The following is a 21,753-nucleotide window of genomic DNA, read 5'->3' on the forward strand; positions in this document are numbered from 1 at the left end:
AGATAAGAATTTTTTGCAATTTATTAAAGATTGGGCATGTATGCCTCAGTGTATATTTGTTCTTGTGAGGGTTTATTTTTCAGTCACACTGAAGTTAACTTTTATGTAGACAAAATTAAACTAGAAAATCCAAAAATAATATGATTCTAAATTATAATTCTCAATTAATATTAAATAATCAGATGTTTCACCAAATCTGTTACACACACATATGTAATGCCTGTTAAATTACATTTATGTATTTTTAAAGCTACGTAAAATTTTATTTCACTAATAATTTTTTTCATTTTCTTTTTTTTTCATTATCATTGAATTATTATTTATTGTAAATTTTTTTCATAATCAGAGGTTAATAATTAGTAATAAATCAGTGTATTTAAATTTAAAAAAAGGATGAAGTCTGATTCGAACCAATGTGCCTTCCCTTGTAAGATCCAAGTATTTCATTAACTAAAATTTTATTTAACTATAACTCTGGAACCAATGAAAATAAGTACCACTTATGACATATTGAAAAGCTCTCAATGAGGGCTTATTACTACAGTTAAGAAAAAGTCAAAAATCCAGATTTTTGGTGATTTTGGGCTTTTTTGGATACTTTTGGTACATTCGATTGCAATCAAAAGGGAAGTGCACACTAGATGTTACAACAGTCCTAAATCCAGAATTTCAACATTCTACAGCTAATTGTTTTTGAGTTATGCAAGATACTTATATACATACATACTTACATACAGATGTCATGCCAAAACTAGTCAAAATGGATATTTTCATTCAAAACTGGGAACCAACATTTTTCATAATCACAATACTTCCTTTACTTTGTACAAGGAAGTAAAAATTATAACTTATGTCATTGTACTATAAGTCAAATAATTTTTAGTTATATATGTTTTTATATTATGTTTTTACAGAAAGAGCAACTTACATATGCAGAACTACCTCATGGAAGTTCAGTGTACACAAACATGTTGGCTCAACAATCGCAGCATTGTAGAGAACCACAAATACAGTATACACACATAGATTCTTCAATGTGCCATGCAACAGCAGAAACTCCACTTATATGCAGCACCAGAGAGAGCACGGTATAGCATGTTGATTGATAGCATTCATGTACGTTGTTCAGTTTTAAATTGAATTGTCATGAACCGTTTCACACCATATAAACATTACTTTTTACCATATTCAGTACACAACAAAAATACCGATGCCTAAAATTAACAATTTAACTTTTTTTAACAGATTAAAAATATTTTAAGGTACCAAAAAATGTTGTTGAATATTTATGGAAAAAGAGCTGTTTTTGACAAATTACTTTTAAGATACATAGTTTATCACTATTATTTATTTTTCTAATAGGAAAAATTCTGGAAAAAAATTCTAATTTATATTTTGTAATTCTTTCCTTTGTAATCAATGAAGCAGTTAATATGAAGTAAACCAGAATCAATAACAGTATGTAATAGTATAATTAATTATATTTAATTATTTTTATGCTGAATCATGTTCACATGAAACATGTTTTAAAGGTTAAGTAACAGTTTCAGAAAGTCATGATAAGATTTTCGTATTTTTTAAAACTAAGATGTAAATTATTAATCTTATTACAAAAAGATCTTCCTAAAATGGAAACCAACTTAAGATAAACTTAAAATTCAATTTTGGTAGGTTTACACTTTACACATTACAAGTGGAGTTGTTTTGACAGAATGTTTAGATTTTAATAGATGTTTTGTATCAAAACAATTTAATTGGTTTGTTGAAAAAAATGTTTAATTAAATTTATACCTAAAAATTTAGAGAACCCAAAAACTAACCATAAATTTAGAAAAATATATAAGTAGATTATTTTATATACAATATAAATTACATAGTTATGAATTTATAATTATATTAAGCCGAAGATTTTGGCAATAGTAATCTAAAAAATAACCCTGTTTCATTACACTTGTACATATTCTGGACTGTATCTGTAATTAGTAATGATAATTTTTTCTTCCATTTTTCTAGTGTAATCGCATCATCTTTAGACTCACATAAACTTTATTCCTATATGATTTGTTATTTGTTTAAGCATTTAAGCCAGGCATCAGTGATTTAAGTCCATTTTGTCCAAACATTTCCATCGTTTTCTAAGTCTCAGCTTAAGTAAGTGGTCCTTTTTGCTCACAAACCACTTCCACACAGTGTGGTCAACTTCATCATTATCAGAAATCTTCTTGTTCTAGATTTCTGTGCAATCATTAACAGATTTTTATTTCTTGTTACATTGCATTTTGTTTTGGTATAATTTTAAAAGTCTTCTACATAAAATGTGTATTTATTGTTTTCCTTAGTTACTGCTGATTCAAAAAAGTTGCAGTTAATTTTTTGTATTTTTATATTCCAGGGTATTTACTGAAAATGAAAAACCAAAGAAATAATAGGCTAATAAAATTAAACTAATTAAATTTAAATGAAAATATTGTTTGAAAAGGAGAAAATAATTTAAACCTTTCACATTTGGTGAATCTCTAAAAAATGTAATTTTCAGGAACCATGAGTTTTAAAACATTTAAATAAACAGTAAGTGCAATTACACACAGTATAACATAGTGATATTGTTACACAGTACTCATTCTAATTATTTCTAAACTATTCAAAAGAGCAAAACATTATTTCAAAACTAACAGCGAACATGAAATGATAACTATAAGGTGCAATATCATTTTTGATCTATAGTTTCCAAAGAATTTCACTTCAGTAATTTCTTTCAGTGCACCATTCCAGTATCAGATTTAAGTTCCAAATTGATTCACTATTCTATAGTAAATTTTGACTAGTTTTAGAATTATTTATTATTATAATTCTGTTGTTGAGAAAATTGTGCCCACAAAGTTGAGAAAGAATTATTTTCCATTGAAATAACATGTATTTATTTCACTCAAACTAATATAGATCAATGGCAAAATATTTTCTTCCAGTTCCACTTAAGGTCTCAAAATTCTTAAAGGTCATACTAAAGTGATTAGGGTTTTAGAAGTGGAATTTTCTTCTATTTTATTGAGATGGGCATTGGAAAGGTTTTACAAATTGTAAAACCTTTCCTTTGGAAGGTTTACAATTTGAAGGCTTCTTCAAATTGTAAAATAGATTCTATTTAAATCATTGATTCACATAAAATTTGTTTACAATAGTTTTTCCCTACAACTGTAAGCACAAAACTTTTTCTGAAGTGAAATCTCTGTACATTCTGCCAAAATGTTCTTTCAGATAATCATGGAATCAGCTATCCAGCAAGCATTATCAGTCACTATTTTAAAAAAAGTAGATGATTACTTTAAACTTATGTATCCCAATTAAGATAAGTTTCTTTTAATCTTACATTAATAGTCCACCATTATTTCAGATGTTATTAATATTCTCAATAGGTTTATCTGTCTTAGGCTTGCAACCACTTTGCACTAGTTCGTGAATGATAAATAATAAGAACTTTTATTTTACATTTGTATATACATATTCATCTACATTTTATTAATTAATAAACAAACCATTTAGTAGAGTAATAAAACGAAGATTATTAATTGAATAATATTTTTCAGATCTAAGATCATCTTTAGTCTGATTGTTCATTATAAATTACATTAAACAATTAAAAAATTACTCTTTTTATTTAATTATCATTAGTACTATAAAAATATAATCTAAAATAATAAAAAAATAAATAACATATTTTTTACATCCAATCATGGACTTCCTTTAAATGTTGTTGCATTATTAATAATGATAATTAAAAATCGACTTGATGTTCATTTATTAATAAATGTACTTTAACTCTTGTTATCAGTTTTTTGGAGCTGCTTTACAGACGAAGGCTTTAAAAGATGGTTCATTTGATTAAGTGGAAGACTCATAAACTGAGCTTTAAAACATTCTTTAGACTTTTCATGATTGTTTTTTGTCAGAAGAAGTTATATTAAATTACTCATAACAGCTGTTATATAACAAAAATTTAAATGTCCTTCACATCCAGAGTACCTGCTGAAGATTAAATTAATTACTAGTGCTAGTGAGCAACCTAAAAAATATATAAATTTATTTATTGGATCATATTTGTTTTGTTTTTAAATTAGATAGGAAGAAAAACAAATAAGGCATTAAAAATTCCTCTTGAATTCCTGACTAAAAAAAAAAAAAGTTATTTTTTGAAGCAGGATTAGTTGTTATGGCCATTGCCATAATAAATGTCAATCATTTCACTGCATGTCAACAACATGCAGTGAAATGATGCCCAATACTATTAAAATTAAGTGATCTTCAAGAACCAGTCTATATAACCAGGCTTATGTCTTGCCATTTTATCTTACCTCCCATCCTAATTGCAACTGTAGAATCATCAAGAATAAGGAATGCAGTCTATTTATTGTCTTACCCAGGATCACATAATTAAGATCATTATTTAATAACTGACAGACAGTTTGAAAATAATTTCAGTGGTTTTTATTATTGTTACTTTATAAAAATAGTAGATTTATTCATTTAAAAAAAAAGAACTATAATTGATGAGACTAAATCAAATCCTGGATAATATAGTAAATTTTCTACTGTAACTATACGACCTTGCAGCACATTGAACAAGTTAAGGAGTAGCATCATGAAAGTAAATGCAAGTGAAGTAAGAATAGATGTAAGTGGTTGATAAACCAATTTTATCTACGATTAAAACCAAACATATGCAGCATCAAAATTAAGTGATTGGTGCAGTTTTCATTTGTTTATGTATCTGTAAGCTGTTGGCATTTTTTGACTAATGAGCTTAGAAATAAAAAAAAAAGTAGTAGGTGATGTTTAAAGTTAATAATATGTTGTTCTTCAAATGCTGATATTTGTAAAATGATTATTAATTTTCATCCTCAAATACAGAGTTAAATTAACAGTTGACATACTACAATGCCATTAACAATGTTTACATTATCAGAATCACTGATTAGTTTCTCTCTTTATCAGCTTCACTACATGACGCTTCTAGAACCAGAATTGTAGTAATAGCAACTTATTTCATATACAGTTAAACTTATCTTTCATTATATCTTCATTTGTATTTTTATAACAATGTTTTAAAAATTCTACAGTTTTGTATTAATTCATTCATTAAAGTTTGTTATTTAATTCAGCTATTAATTTATAAACTAAGATGAATCTACATAAATATTATAAAAATTCAAAAAGTTATGTCAGAATTTCATTTTTGGGAATTTTTTCATCTCAATAAAACAGAAATTAGGAAGCCTAGCTAAACCTATTAGGTACTTACCCAATAGGCATGCTCTAAAGCCAATGTGCAGGAAGTGGACACCTTAGATCAATCACCTCCATCAAATTAGATCAAGAATGCACGGTTCAAAATGTTTTAGCATTCTTGCCAAGGACCTAACAGGATCTTACCTATATCCACAGAACCAAAGATGGAAAAGAAAAGATTAAGAATACCAATCTATGGAAGAATTGTGGCATGAATAAATAATAAACCTATTTAAAAAATAGCTCATTGTTGGTTTCACACCGTAGATACACATTCCTCAGAAGTTAAAAAAATTATTATCTAGGACAGGAGCAGCATGTTACTAATCAGTGATTCTGAATTGAATATTTGCTCAAATACAACCTTCTATAAAGATTGCTTTGTCTTCAGAAATGAAATAATCTTCTGAGAAGAGATATAGAATTCCTAAAGATACCCTGCAACACCCACCCATTCCTAGAATTGTATGGTGCAAATAAAAATCAAATTTAAACTTAATATTCACCCAGGTCCTTTTAGAAGGAATAGTAAAAGATAAATAAACCAGTATTGTAGGGGACTATATCTAACATATCTGGTTATAGAATATCTAGCCTAGGATATCTAAACTTTGAATGAAAAAATTAGAAAATTTAAAAAATTCATGAAATTATTATGATTTTAAGTCCATTGAATTTGAATAGTTCATTCCGTAGTTGCATCAAAATATTTAATACTTAAATTGTACAATATGATACAAAAAATTGAGTAGGCAATATTGTAAAGAATGTAGTTATTCTTCTTTGGTTACATAAAATGGAAAAGGGGGGCATGAAGTGGGTTTTTTTCTAATATAATTATGTAGATAAATATCAGGAAGGATTTAATCACAATAATTCCTGTTGAATACTCTTACTTAAGCCTAGAAGAAACACTTATAAAAAAATATGCATTAAAGAAAATTTAGAAAATGTTCTTGGTTGATGTGAAGATAGGATTTTTATCTCAAGTGGTGAAAATTGTTCAGTTGATACTATTTACGTTTTTACAAAACTTCTTTGTTTCTTTAATACTTATCATTTAAAAATATTTTTGCGTTAATGGAAATAAAAGATTTTTTTAAAGTAGATTGCTTATGGGATCAGTCTATGAAAGGCAAATGGACCTACAGATTGATCCTACACCTCCAGAGATGGCTGAACTACAAACAAGTGGAACTGAGGTGCAGTTGTCCCAGTCCCTTATTGGTTACAGATGTATTAAAGCATACCTGTGTGCACAGACATTGAAACCCTCTGTGGAATATGACTATTGCAAGGAAAAGGATACTGCAGAACGTGCATTGTTCATTTGCGATCAGTTCCTGCATCATAGGGAAGCATGCTGTAGAAGATTTGAAGTGCTTTCTCCAGATAACATCATGAGAATTATGCTGTAGACTAAACAGCTGTGGCATATGGTGTCCACATTGTTGGTCAAGATCATTCATACAAAGATGGTGGAAGAAGTTCAGGGGTAATTAATTCCTTCTGAGTCTCCCTTAGGTCTGTCTTCATTTTAAATCAGGTCCAGCTCCAAAGTGGAGTAACTGAGAAAAAAGAAAGTGCATTGCTAAACATTTATTAATTTTTTATTTTCTTTATAATGATTTACAAAATACTAATATTAAATGTTTCCATTCTTCATAGACTTCATAAAATTAGACATTTAGGTTAATTATATAACACAAATTAATTAGTATCCATACATCTGACAACTGGAATTAGAATTATTTAAAAAGTACAGTATGTATAATGATTAATATGTTACTGAAAAGTATAGGAAAGATACACTGATAGAAAAATTATTTTGTGATTTTTTTCTTAATACAGTAATTCTAGTGCTTATAACATTATAAAATTTGAAATTAGAATTATAATTTCAATACACATGGTTATCTCTTTGTTTCTTATCATGGGCACTACATTGTTGCTGTTAGTAACTCTCCATGTGTAGTTAATGATCTGAATATACCCATTTTTGCACTTCAGTTTTATTCTTTAGATTTGGTTTCATACTTAACAGAAATTTCTCATTGTAAATTAAAAAAATATGTTTATTTTATAGATAATAAGAAAAATTATGACATCAATTTTTTTTTGCTAATTAATGCTATTTTAAAGATACCATTTTTACATACATTTTACACATATTACAATGCAATTAATACATTTTAAAGGTCTGTTTTGTATTAATTAAAATTGCATGAATAATTGCATTTTTTCTTTAATGTTTAAAAAATAATGAAGTAGAATTTTTGTGATGCCTGATTTAAAATGCATGATAAAATCATTGATAAAGAAATTACTTTCTACTAAAAAACAGACTTATGAATTGGTCTTGAATTCTAAAAATTATTTGAGGAAGATATTTTGTTCATAACTGAATGTCAGTTGTAAATGTTGTTTTACTTGATTCTTGTTGAATTACATGTTACAAATCAAGGAATCTTTCTAAAATCATAAGAATATATATTTATACTCTTTTCATTTCTGAAAGATATTAGAGTAGAATAAAATTTCTGGATTAAAATCAGGATCATTAGATGGATGGCTCAATATGGGAATAAATAGATTTACCTACTTTTTTACATGCTAGATTAAAAAATAAATAATTGTTATTTTGAAGATTTTTTTTTCTAATTTTAGTTGTGTTTATATCTACCCTACTTGTAATTTTTCATTCAGTTTGGTATTTTATTAGTATTGTTTAAACAAAATTAGTAATGTTTTTTTTGTTTTTAAAGTATATTTTGATAACTTGCTCATATTCAAATATTTTTTTCAACCTCAACTGTATTAATATATACAGGGATATATCCCTATATCCTCAGGGATATCCCTATATCCTAGGATCCCTATATCTGAGGATCCGTATATCCTCATACAGGGATATCCCTATATCCTCAGTTATCTGTTTTATGTTGTCCAATCTTCATCTTCTCTACTATTTTAACTCTTCTATGTATCCCTCTGTTACCAAATTAACTACACTTTAATAAATAGTCTTAAATAAATAGTTTAATAAATTGTATTCCAGCAGCAAAATATAATTATTTATAAAATTAAATGTTTCATTCACTGCTGTTTTACCTCCAAGTTCTGCAGAGATCTCTGCTGCATCAGAATATTTTTTTATAAAATTTGTTTAAAAAACACAATTTTAAATATTACAGTTGATAAAATATTTTATAAAATGCATAAATAAATATTTTAAAAGCTTTCTGCTGAAAAAAACATCATTAGCAAATATTAATATTTTTGTTTTTTCTCCTTTGATATACTGATTACGTCTTCTTCTCCTATATTTCAGTCCAGTTTTCCTTAAAATTTTAAACATTCTTTTCTAATCAAAATTATATAATTATGTTACAGGTATTTTCTACTCTTCTTAAGCCTGTCATCCAAAATTAATCTGAGGGATAGAATGACCTCTCCCTTCTACCTTTCCTCTTTCTAAAATAAAGACATTAGTAATAATTGTTCTTAAATAATACATATTATCCATACGTTATATTTTTAAGATATTTTTTAAAAGTTGATGTTTGTAAAAGAAAAAAAACCATTATAAAATAGTTTTGAGGCTATTTCATTCTTTTCTCTTATATAAATTCTCAATATGTAATTTCATTTATAAATGACCCTATGAATGAGCATCTTTAAATTATTTAATCATAAACTACAGTAACGACTCAATTTTTCTTAAATCAGATTTTTATGACAAAATAGTTTTGAATTATATTAAAATATCACTGTTACAAAAAGACTATTGAAAAAAATTAATTTATTAAAAAAGCAGAGTATTCCTATTAATAAAAAAGATAAATGGTAATTTGGTTAATGAAGCAGCTGATTAATGGTACTACTCCAAACATACAACCATAGATTCTGCCGCTAGAAGAGTAAATCCAGAAAATCAAGTAGGAGTAAAAACAAAGAATTAATCTAATAATTTTTGACCATTACATTCTATTTCTGGTTTTTGTCTACTGAAAAAGATATGACAGGGTAAGAATAAAACATTAGCTGCGTGGACAGAGTTAATAATTTCTCAGCTTATGACATCAGTTGCTTGATTTAGACCAATTTTATTGATAGTAACTCAAACCAATTAAGCTATGATATTTTGTATTTTCAGTAGGGTTCTACTGTGTCCACTCCAAGAACACTAATTATGGATGGTTTTAGATGAAGTACAGGGGGATATGTAGCATAGGATGGTGCACACATTAAATGGGCAAAACGAAAGAATTGCTTTCCGTACAGTATCTGATACATCTCGGGAAGTAACATTCTGTAAAATAAAATGATTACTACCAAAGCCAGGTTCATTAAATCTTATTTCCATAGTTTATTAAAATTAAATATACTGGGTTTAGGTCATTGGAAAGTGTTTACATTTTTTAATAACTTGCTGATCAAAGCAGTCAAAGCCACTTTTTGTTTTGTGATCAGCATAAGCTTTTTTATTTAAAGTATTCTTATCTATACTCCATAAAACCTGCAAAGATCATTTTAACAATAATTTTGTACAAAATATATTGTACAATTATAGTACATTGTACAAAACATTATTTGAATTTGGATTCAAAACCAGAATTTTTAACTCTACATTTTTCTGTCACATAACATAAACACCAGCCTTTGCAAGGTCAACCTTTGAACCAAGTCAAAGCAATGAAAGATTCATTTGAAGTTTTATAGAAATCAATATATTAAAATTCAATGATTCTTAATGCGTGTGTGTTTGTTGGGTTATTCAGAAAGTTTAAACACCCTTTCTATGGGGACGATTAACAGAACAAAGATTAAAGGTATCAGTTAAACCTTATTGTTATCAGTTCCTCAGTAGAATCTTTTCCAGCTACAATTTGAGGTGCTGGGGTGTAAAATATATATTGATGCTTTCCAATAAAATAACTTAGTCTTCCTATAGTCTTAACTGTATTAATATGATATTTTAGAGTCTTGTATATTATTTTACCTCTCACTCATTAGAGTTTTTCATAACAAACCTGCTTTATTATGTGTGGCTGGGGTGGGTTGTAAAGAGTATTCTTTTATCAAACTACTTATGTTACTCTTACTCAAGCAAACATGACCATAGTTTTTATTTGGTCGTAATCATTACGATATTAGCAGATGAGTGTACAAACAATGAACATACATACATTGATTACGTATCCTTAGTTATCTCCGCCTTGATGTGCCTGAATCTACTAAAAATTATTTTGTGAATATGTGAACCTGTTAGTTATAATTCAACTTAGATATCATCTGATTTTTATTTTGTAAAAATCATAAGTCTAGAAACTTACTACAAAATATAAACTAATTACATTCAATAAGTCTGTTGTCTATAAGGCTGAGTTAAGTTTATATTACTGGATGAAGTGAAGTTTAGCATTCCATTAGGTGAAATATTTGCAGCAAACTTAATTGTAATCAATGGCATATTTTGTTTTTGGTTGCATTGCATTTTTGAGAATGAAGCATTAATCTGGCATGATTAAATGTTTAATTGTTTGTTTTGTTTTTAATAGTTTTAACATATTTTTATTGCTTGCATTTATTACGCCGCTTAAAATAAAATATTTGTATTAATGTAATAAGAATAGTTAAATTACTACTTAAATATGTCCTCATTTGGATTTAATTCAAACTTAAAGGACATTTTCTGTTAAAAAGAATTAGTAATTAATAAAAATATAATATAGTAATAACAAGCTATACTCATACTTGCAGTATCATCATCACAAATGAACAAATAAACTGAATAATTTTAAGATGCCTTAATAATTACACTTGCATCAAAGTAAATCACTTGCCAAAAGAAAAATTATTGGTATTTTATTTTATTGCATCTTGGATAATACACTGCATCCTCTTTTAATTATTGTTCTGTGTTTCTATTGATTTGGATGTATGTAGCTTAATATTTATACATGCAATAATATCTAACAGTTATTTAATGCCAACGTAACACAAGTTCAAGGTGAGTAATGCATGTAATTTAGTTATGTGAAAATGAACACAACGACTGTTATTTAAATAGTTATTATGCTTATTTTTTAAATATAATATAGTGCTAACAGACATTGTTAAAACCCTGATTTGTGCTATATTACTTTTAAAATGATTTGATGGTTTGTTAACACATTCATGATGGAATTTACCTGATTTAAAGCCTAAAAGCAAGGAGCTTTTTAATTATATGTTAAATTACTACTAAAAAATTCTTTGTTATCATCGTACATGAAAACTGCATGAGTTAGTTAAAATAAACAAAGCCTGATATTGTTGCACAGTTTGGCTGTATGTTTTTCAAATTTTGAAAAAAGAATAAAGCATTTTTTTTAAATAAATAAAAATTATTATTTTTACAGAAATTGAGCTGTGTATATTGGCTTTTTAAAGTCTTTATTGGTGGTTCCTTCTAAAGAACTTTAAATGGTAATGAACAATTCTTTGGAATTTCAGTAGATCTATCCTGAATGTGTCAGTAAATTGAAGTCTTCTATTTCACTGAAATTAGTTATGATTTATGATTACTGTTAGATAAGATTTGATTTGACAAGGAATGGATATATCCAGTGTATTCTAAGGAGAGATCTAAGAGATATTTACTAGATTCTTTATTACTAAGCCTGTAAATATATCAGATATCTGAGTATTCCACTTTTTCATAAATTTATCAGAGATCCATAATATAATTATAATTTTAATTTTACAATTTTCATAATACTGCTTGTTGAATTTTTAACATTAGTTTAAACTAAATACTTATATAATTAGTAAATTGAAAAAGCATCATTTTTTCTAGTTCTTAAAGAAATAAGTTAAATCAAAACTAAATTTAACTGTTAAAGGAAACATAAGATTTTTAATTACTTTTGCTTTTTTTAAAGATCAGCTTTTAAAAAAATATAATCAGAAGAAAGTTAAAACTTGAGGACTGCAATTATTTTGCATAAATTAAAAATGTAGTAACAGCTGCAGCATCTATTTTATAAAACAGTTGATACTCTACAATTATTGGAGTTGGTTTTTTATTTATAATTTATAAGGTAAAAACAAATTGAAGAAAATGATCATGTCAACTGAAATTATTTATAAGAATAGTCTGTGATTGATGTTACAGAACAGGAAAAACTTTGATCTGCATGAGTTGGAACAAGTTTTACAGAAATCTGATAAAAATCATCATAGAATGGTTATCAGAGGAAAATGAAACTTACTATTTCGTTACAGATGGGAAAATTAAATCATAAATTGTTCTCCAAAGATTGTATATTTTCCACTGACAGGAAATTATGAAAAAAATATTCCAAGAACCTTTATATTTTTCATTAAGCAGGAAGTTTTATTCACATTTGTTTAGATTAACATTAATGCAATACTTTTTCCAAATAGTAACAAAGGGTTATTTAAAAATTTTATAGTCCATGAGAGATGTTACATTAATAATCCATCAGTGCTACAAAAATTAATTAATATTACAAGATAGAGAGGGTTGCGAAGTAGGTATGCAGGTTTTATTATGAAAAATCAATTGCTTTATGAAGTCACAAAAAGGATGACATAGAAACTGTAATTAAGCTAATTAATACAATTAAGTGCAATCTCTTATGTACTCAAATTGCCGGTCTTCAGCATTTATACATTCCTATTGTCTAGTTTCTACAGTCAAGCACACTTTGACACAAAGGTCTTTATTGTTATCAATTTCTTGGCATGGTTCTCTTATGAATTGATACATGTCATCAACAGTGTGAGGTTTTCTTGCAAATACTTTATATTTGTTTATATCCCTAAAGAAAACGTCCATTGACCATTCAAGTGACCCTCGTCGACTTATCCACCTATTGGATAATTCATTGTCAAGAAACCCACACACTGTTTGAGCATTATGGGGAGGAGCTACATCTTGCTGGAAATAGAACTCTTCACTATCTTGTTGTAGCTGTAATGTGGAATACTAGTAACCCTTAGCATTTTAAGATAGACATTGTGGGTAACAGTTGTATGGAAAAAACCAGGCGCAATGACTCCTTCACATGAAAGGCTCGCCCAAACTGTAACCCTGGGTAACAGTTGTATGGAAAAAACCAGGCGCAATGACTCCTTCACATGAAAGGCTCGCCCAAACTGTAACCCCAGGTAGATTCAATTGTTTTTCAATCATTACATGGGGGTTATCTGTTGAATAATAGACACATTTATGTCTATTAATAGCACCTGACAGTTTAAAATCCACTTCGTCAGACCAATAAATGTTTTTAATGATGCCATCACTTTGTCTTTTTTCATTCAAAAGTATCTCGCAGAATTGTAAATGGCAATCTGAATCATCCTCTATTAATCCATGAAAGTAATCTTGACTGATACATTTGCAAACCCAAACATTGCATTAAACGACCTAGAGATCTAAGGGAAATGTCTTACCCAACAGAAGCTCTCTTTTTGGATTTCTTTGGGCTTTGAGTAAATACCTGAGCAACTAACATTTCATTTTCATGGGTAGTAGCATTGACTGGTTGGCCATCTTTGGCATATTACAGATGGACCCAGTTCTAACAAATTTATCACGCAATCTGTAAATTGATAATCTACTTGGTGCAAATTTATCAAATTCTTCTGCCCATTTCTGTTGAATCTGTTCAGCATTCTCTGTCTTCCAGTATTGGTTGATTTATCCAACTTACGTTGGTTGCTCGAAGAAGAAAAAGAAAACAACAATAGCAGAACAGAAGAATAGATCAATAACAGTATATTAATATTATAGTACAGTAGAACATAGTAACTGTATACCTACTTTTGCACCCCACTATATGTTACTCAAATACTTAAAAGCATAGACATCATAATTGTAAATTATGTTAAAAAAGTTGTATTTAGGCAAAATGAATCAGTAAAACAGCCACGAAGAACATTCGTTTTATAATGATTTCAACAACAAAAATTCTTTCTGAGAGCTGGAACGTGAATTCAAAACACAAAGAATTAGGAAAGTAGTTAGATTAATACGTGCTGTTTTATAATGGAATAAATGGAGTAACATTAACTGAGTTCCTGGTAGCAGAAAAATAATCAAAGCAAAATTTCTGAAAAAAGCATGGATGTAGAATTTGAAAATAACAGACATATGAAGAGGATTGTTGAAGAGGGCTAATCAGGCTTATTATTACAAATGATGTGTGTTTGCTAACATGTAATATGGTAAGAAATGAAGCATTCATTCATGTGAAAACATAGTAGATAGAATGTTAAATTATTTGAAAAAATAATTCAGATTTATTAAAAATAAAACTGTTTAAATAAAAATTATTTCTTACTAGCATTTTATTAAAATATGTTGTTATAACTTTTTTTCTTTTTGCACAACAACAAAAAAGTTTAATTATAATTCAGTGTTTTGCCTCTCATTTATTAAGAGTAATTTTATTAATTTATAAATTCTTATAATATTTGTATTCGTATATTACAAAAATGTTAGGCATGTAATTTTCATACCTAATTTTGGCATTCTCTATTTACATTTCAATGAAAAAAATAATTGTATTACTTGCAAAACATTTGATGTGAATTTATTACATACTGCAACTTATTATTTTATGTCTAATAACATAAATAATGAATAATAAGAACTCAAGTCAAAAGTAAAATGAAAAAGTTTTGAATTCTATAAAACCTTATCTGTTACTCATTTTATTTCTTTCAGTTCATCGATAACTGAAATCAAATATTTTTTTACCTTTTAGAAAATTTTTTTTAGTATGTGTGGTTTATAGATTTTTATTTTTCATTTTAGCCTCTGTTTTCATGTTTTTTTTTACAGATTTATCCATTACCAGAAGAAAGTCATGAGCTCTGGGACACACAGCAACATGTTGTTACCGCAACACGATTCTGACGTAGGAAAGATGAGCTGTGGGCTGTTTCTGAAATTGTGTAAACTTATTATTCCTATTGGTGAAATTTGAATTTGTATATAAATATATAAAATGTGGGAAGAAATAAACATTTTTAAGGCCTATTATCTCACAAACTGTGATTTAAATAGATTGTCTTTTTTAAAGTAAGTGAGAGTTATTTCATCAAAAGTACAGCACAGTATTTAATATTTATTTCTTGTTCGTTAAGTTTGTGATAATTCATTTCAGTAAGACAACCATGAATGAATCAGAACGGAAAGTTTTTAATAATGTTGCTCATTTTCATATCTTATTTATAAATAAGTGATATTCTGTACATATAAAATCATGGATACATATTAAAAAAAACACACATACACACACACATATATACAGACAAACAATCAATCTTAAAAAATGCACTTTTGTATAGTAATATTCTGTAAATTTATTATAAAAACTTAAGCTTGTACAGACAGTGCCAAAGAGAACAAAAGGCAATGCAATATACTATATGAATATATACATAATGTGAATAATAAATTTCAATGAACTTATTATTAAAATACTATGAAATAATGGTTCATTTAAAGTTATGTATTATAATTAATGTTCTTATAAAATAATGAATGAATTATATTTTATTATAAATGTTAATAATGGTCTAAATTTATAACAAATTATATAATTGTTTTCAGTAAATATTGTGTGTTTTTGTTTACAATCCTTCTGTATATTTGTTTGTTGTATAACCTGTTATCTAGATTGTAGCATCCTTCTTTCTTTTTCTGTTTAACCTCCAGAACCACTGTAAGGTATTACTTCAGAGGATGAATGAGGATGATATGTATGAATGTAGATGAAGTGTAGTCTTGTACAGTCTCAGGTCAACCATTACTGAGATGGTTAATTGAAACTCAACCACCAAAGAACATCTTGTCCATGATCTAGTATTCAAATCTATATAAAAGTAAACTGCCTTTACTAGGATTTGAATCTTTTTATTCTTGACTTTGAAATCAGCTGATTTGCGATGATGAGAGTTTCCCCCACCAGACTCACCCGGTGGGTTAGATTGTAACAACCTTTTTTTTTTTTTTTTTTTTTTTGTGAAAAAAAACTCTACTCCCCTGGGCCGGTTCAACTGGTTGGTATTGCGCCCGGGGGAGTGCCTGTTCTACTCTAATGGGCCTTCCCACTATAAGTCCGGCATGGCAGGTCGGCCCACCGGTCAGTTCTTTTGCCCATCCGTATATCGCCATGTATTGTCGTGACATGGCGATTGGGTCTTTTCAGGTCTTGATATTAACCTAACAAAAAACCCTTAGGAGTCCCCAGTGGATCATCGGAACCAACACACCTCGGCATGTCAGCCCTCACCACTGAGGCTGTCCACCCTGCCCTATGCTAAAGTTTAAAATCCTAGTCTCCTCTCATCATTGTTTTTCTGCATAAGTATTCTTTTGATGACCAACTCAACTTTTTTCCAAGTTTCTTCACTGTTTAGCATGCTATTGATTAGTCTTCCAGTTCCATCAGATGACAGGTCAATATCGTCTGTCTCTTCCCTCCATTTATGACATACAGTGAAAGTATGTTCGACATGATCATCACAGTCACAGTACATACAGGCTGCAGTTTCCCTTCTACCGACTCTATGCAGATAGTAATTAAAACTACCGTGTCCTGTAAAATACTGTGACGTGTAAAAGTTTATTTCACCGTGTTTTCTATGTATCCAGTTCCTTAGATTAGGGATTAGCCTTCTGGTCCTGTCTCCAGGGCCTGGTGTGCTCCATCTATCCTGCCATCTCTCTATTAGCCTATGCCTCGCTTCATGAACTTCAACACCTTGATCTCTTTCGACTCTGAAATGAGCCATAAGGTCGATCAGAGGCACTCCTGATAAAACGTATAACGCCTCATAGGAGATTGTCCTGTACGCGGAAACCACGCCAAGCAACAGTCTCCTATAGGTCCTAACTAAGCGTGCCAAGTTCTTCTTTATCTGTACTGAAGGTCACCATACCGGGACAGCATATAGTATCGACGACATAACTGAGGACGCAACAACCCTCCTTTTAGACGCTTTAGGTGCTCTTTGTCATAATAATATTTAGAGATTTAGTCATCTTATCAGCCCTATTACAAACCTCGTGTATATGTTCCGTAAATGCACCATTTCTCTGAAAGGTGACCCCCAAGTACTTTAATCTATCTGTTTCTGCTATTACTTGTTCATTGACCTTGATATTTAGCCGTTTGATGATTCTTCTGCCAGTAAATGTAATAAAATTACATTTACCAGTATTTACCGTTAGATTCTTTTCACATAGCCAACCATTTATTATCTGCAATGCCAAATTGGCCTTTTCTTGTGCCTCCAATTCATGCCTGTCACTCGTCAAGACCACCAAATCGTCGGCATAGGCCATAACTTCAACCCCGGCAGGATAGTCTAGATTTAAGATCTCATCAAACGTTAAGACCCATAATAATGGGCCTAAAACTGAGCCCTGGGGCACTCCACCGTGTATATCTATTTCCATTTCTCCTTCTTGCGTTGCCACCTTGCATGTTCTATCAGAGAGGTATCTCATTACTTGCCTCCTCAAATATGGACTAACATTTTTTGCTAATAGTGCTCTATGTATATGGCTCCATTTAATAGAGCCAAACGCATTCTTCATATCCAATGAGACAAGCAATGGAACACCCCTTGTCCTCCATGTGCCGCGTCTTACATCTGTCATCCAGGAGACTACTTTCTTGGCGGCCATCACTGTGGAGCAACCTTTCCAAAACCCATATTGCTTTTGGCTAATCCCCACTCTTTGCTCAATTTCTCCAATAATCCCTGCAGCAAGCATCTTCTCGATCGCCTTGCTCATATTATTTAAAAGGCTTAACGGCCTGTATCGAACTTGTTCTTGTTCCTTTCCACCCTTGGGGAGAAAAACAACTCTTGCTTCTCTCCAGCACCGCGGATAGCAGTCATTCTCTAGCCCATGGCTGGCAATGTCCGTCATTTCCCAAGGCCGTTGTTTAAAAAGTCCTTTAAGTATAGCAGCTGGAATTCTGTCTACGCCGGGGCTTCTTTTATTGCCAAGCTGGCCAATGGCACAATTCAGTTCGGCAGGTGTAAATCTCCTGGGCTCAAAATCAGGTAAGGTGACAATCGCTTCTTCTTCGAACGGAAATAGCTCGTCGAACTGGACCCTGGTGTGATGCTTGCTCAATATCGGTAAACGCCTGCCGAACTTCTTCGTGACAATTTTGTATGCCTGGCCCCAGGGATCATTGTCCAACTCCTCGCAGAGTCTGGCCCAATGATGCCTTTTGGCTCTCTTGATAGACCTATTAAGCTGACGCCTTGCCTCTATATAACACTTGACTGCGGTGTCATATTCAGAGCCACCTCTGATCCTTAGTTTTTGCTTTTTCCTCCTAGCTTGTTGTAGAGTATTGCGAAAGCACGCTATCTCATTGGACCACCAGTATACTTGTCTTCTACTCCTGGTGGCCCTTATCTCCCTGTCCATCTCTTGTTGAATAATTGATGTGAGGGTCAATTCAATTATAGTGCTAAGTCTTTGTAACACTTTATCGACTATTTTATCCACCTGGCGAGCCGTGGGTCTAATCACGATAGGTCTTTCTACTGCAGTATAGGTGCCATCTCTTATGACCAATTGTAATGAAAAATGGTCACTAGCGATATCATTGTCCAGGACTGTTAATTCACACTGATCCCTCAACCATCTGTTGTCAATGATGACCAGATCAAGTATCGAGTAATGACCACGAGCCTCATAGGTCGGAGTGCCATCATTTATACAGTGACCATCAATCGATTCCATAAACTCTTTCATTAATTCACCGAGATTGTAACAACCTGATACAAGACAAACTCATTCCCAAAGATAAGTTATTAATTTTCAAGAATAACAAACATCCCGTGCTGGATTTACCAAGTAAAGTGAGGAATGAAGTGACTTCCTATTGCCATCTTCACTTAGTCAGAAATACTCTAGTATATGAATGTGCCAAGACTACTAAAACACAGGTTATATTTTGTTTTAAAAATGAGAACTTTGCTCTGATCACTACTGAAATAGCTTGTATAATGAACATGATTATGATCAGAGAAAAAACCTTGACTTCTACTACTAATAAATACCTCAGATACATTTTATGTGGTACATCTATGACTGCGTAAAGTAAAAATGAATTTTCTTTGGTGAAATACTGTATTATATTATGCACTTCTTTATATTATTGTGAAAATAAAACTAATAGCTGCACTTTAGTTCAGATCTTGCAAAGTAGAGACTGTATGTGTAAAAACATTTTCCTTTATATACAATGTTTTGTTTAGTGTAATAGGTATGGTTCTAATTCACATGCAAAGTAATTAGACATAAAATTTTCTCCAATTCATATGGCAATCCTACCTCAAGATCAGAATTATGTTAGGAAAGAGTATTTGAATTTGAAAAGAATCATATAAGTAATTAGTATTGAATATTTAAGACTAAATAAGAAATTTATGCAACTGGAAATTCTAAAGTAATAAAATAAAGATAACTGGTATTTTTTAATAGTATTTGTTATTTATACACATAATTTTTAATAACTAATTTTTATTCAATTTATTCATTGATTTTGGTTACTTTCATTTTTCTTTGCTGCCAAATGTTATGAAGTTTATTTAAAACTTCTCTTTAATGTAATCACATTTTATGCAGTTAATTTATTTAAAATTACTGTAATCATGTTTAGCATTGAAAATTTGTATTTGATGTCTACTATCTTGAAAAAAAAAAGCTGAAAGGAAATAAGACATAAAATATGCAAATGTGTTTTTTTTTTTGTAGACATAACATTATATTTTGAGACAAAATTTGTATGATTATTATTTTATGATGCTAGCACAACAGTAAATCAAATTTGGCAGTAATTCTGCGAGTGTGTTATTTTATTGGCCTGATCACAAAAATAACCTCATAATTATATACATTAAATAGTGATTAAAAATTAAACATTTTGAATTGGAATCTTGAGATTTTCTAATTAAAAGCCTTACCTTAAGTTTTAATTCATAACATTAGAAATTTCACCTAAGTCATGGATATGCACAATTCAAACATTTGACACAAGTGAGTTTTTGGAGTAATAGTTGCTGTGTTATTTATTGCTAGATATATTATGTCATGTTAAATTATGTAGTTAAAATTTCAGGGTAATATTTTTTTCTGTTTAAAACTGATTGAATCTCAACAATTGTAAGTACAGTTAAACAAAAAATATTCAGTTCTTTTACTTGTCTTTTGGCAGTACTGTAAAATATTTGAAAACAAACAATTTATTTTCCTGATTGTCGTGGAATCTATTAATAGAGGCAAAGTATTGTTATTAGTAAAAAATGATTTCCCTGAAATTTTGTATTTCTCAACATTCTGATATCCAAATTATTACAATCTTGAGATAAAATTCTGTGTATGTATACATGTTTATATCTATCTGCTCTTAATCTACTTAGTGTAAAGATGTTTCATTTACAACACTGAATTGTTAACTACATATTTTGATGTGCATAAATTCACTTGGAAGGAATGAATTCCGTATTATGTATTATTTTACAAAAAATAAATAAGCATTGTTGTAAAAATCCAGTCAGGTAGAAATCTACCATTTGTTGGCGAATCCCATTTGTCAATTTTTTATCTTAGCTCACGTGCTTTCTACGTTTTATGTAAAAACTTGTCAGGTTCAATACAATTTAATATGTGATTGGTTTACTATGAGATGTTTATATTGTTGAGATAAATCGTTAGGCTCTCTACTCAACTTGCAAATATAATTGTGCCTGAAGCAATACACCAATTTATAACTTGCTCTAAAGTTCCAGCAGAATTTACAAGATTGATTAGTTACAAGAAAACAATCCTGTATCTCGTGACATTTATATTGAAAACCAATTGCTTGGATTATCTTCCACCATTATAATTTCCTCTAGAGAAGTAAATCTCAAATATTTCAATCTTGGAAGTTGAGAAACAAATCACAGTGATTAGTGGCACAATGTAAAAATACAGTATTTATTTATTTCATCAAAAACACTGAATTAATTATGTAAACAAATTTTAGAGTGGTTCAATTTTTTCCTTAACATCTGAAGTTCTCCTTTAAAAAAATAAAAAGAGAGACAAACAGAAAATGAAATGTTTTTGTTTCAAATATAAGTTCTAAGAACCTTTTGGCTTATTTTAGTGCTTCTAACCTCTTTCTTAAGTTTTGTTTTTAATTTTAACTTTATATATATATAATCAGAGAAACAGAATTAAAATAGCTTCACACTAATGTAAGCGCATCACACTAATGTATGTATAAAAAATTAAAAAAAACAATACAAAATGAATTCAAAGTTAATAAAACCATTTTCACAAAAAAAAAGAACTTACTAAACAACATAAAGCTTCAAGATTATTCAACTAAATTTCTAAACTGGGTAATTAGAATAAACATCCAGAAATAA

The 21,753-nt window shown here is 29.4% G+C and overlaps 1 protein-coding gene across 1 annotated transcript in view; it reads left to right on the forward strand.

Annotated features, from left to right (window-relative positions):
* LOC142325690 (nephrin-like) overlaps positions 1–15,917 on the forward strand; it is a 575,430-nt gene extending 559,513 nt beyond the window's left edge. Inside the window, exons 14-15 of the mRNA XM_075367722.1 lie at positions 915–1,088; positions 15,140–15,917. Of these exons, the coding sequence (XP_075223837.1) occupies positions 915–1,088; positions 15,140–15,214 (249 nt within the window). The 3' untranslated portion in view covers positions 15,215–15,917. The remainder of the gene's footprint in view (positions 1–914; positions 1,089–15,139) is intronic.
* Positions 15,918–21,753: the final 5,836 nt, after the last annotated feature.

Source organism: Lycorma delicatula, chromosome 5 (genome assembly GCF_047948215.1).
Source record: "Lycorma delicatula isolate Av1 chromosome 5, ASM4794821v1, whole genome shotgun sequence".
Taxonomy (NCBI): Eukaryota; Metazoa; Arthropoda; class Insecta; order Hemiptera; family Fulgoridae; genus Lycorma; species Lycorma delicatula.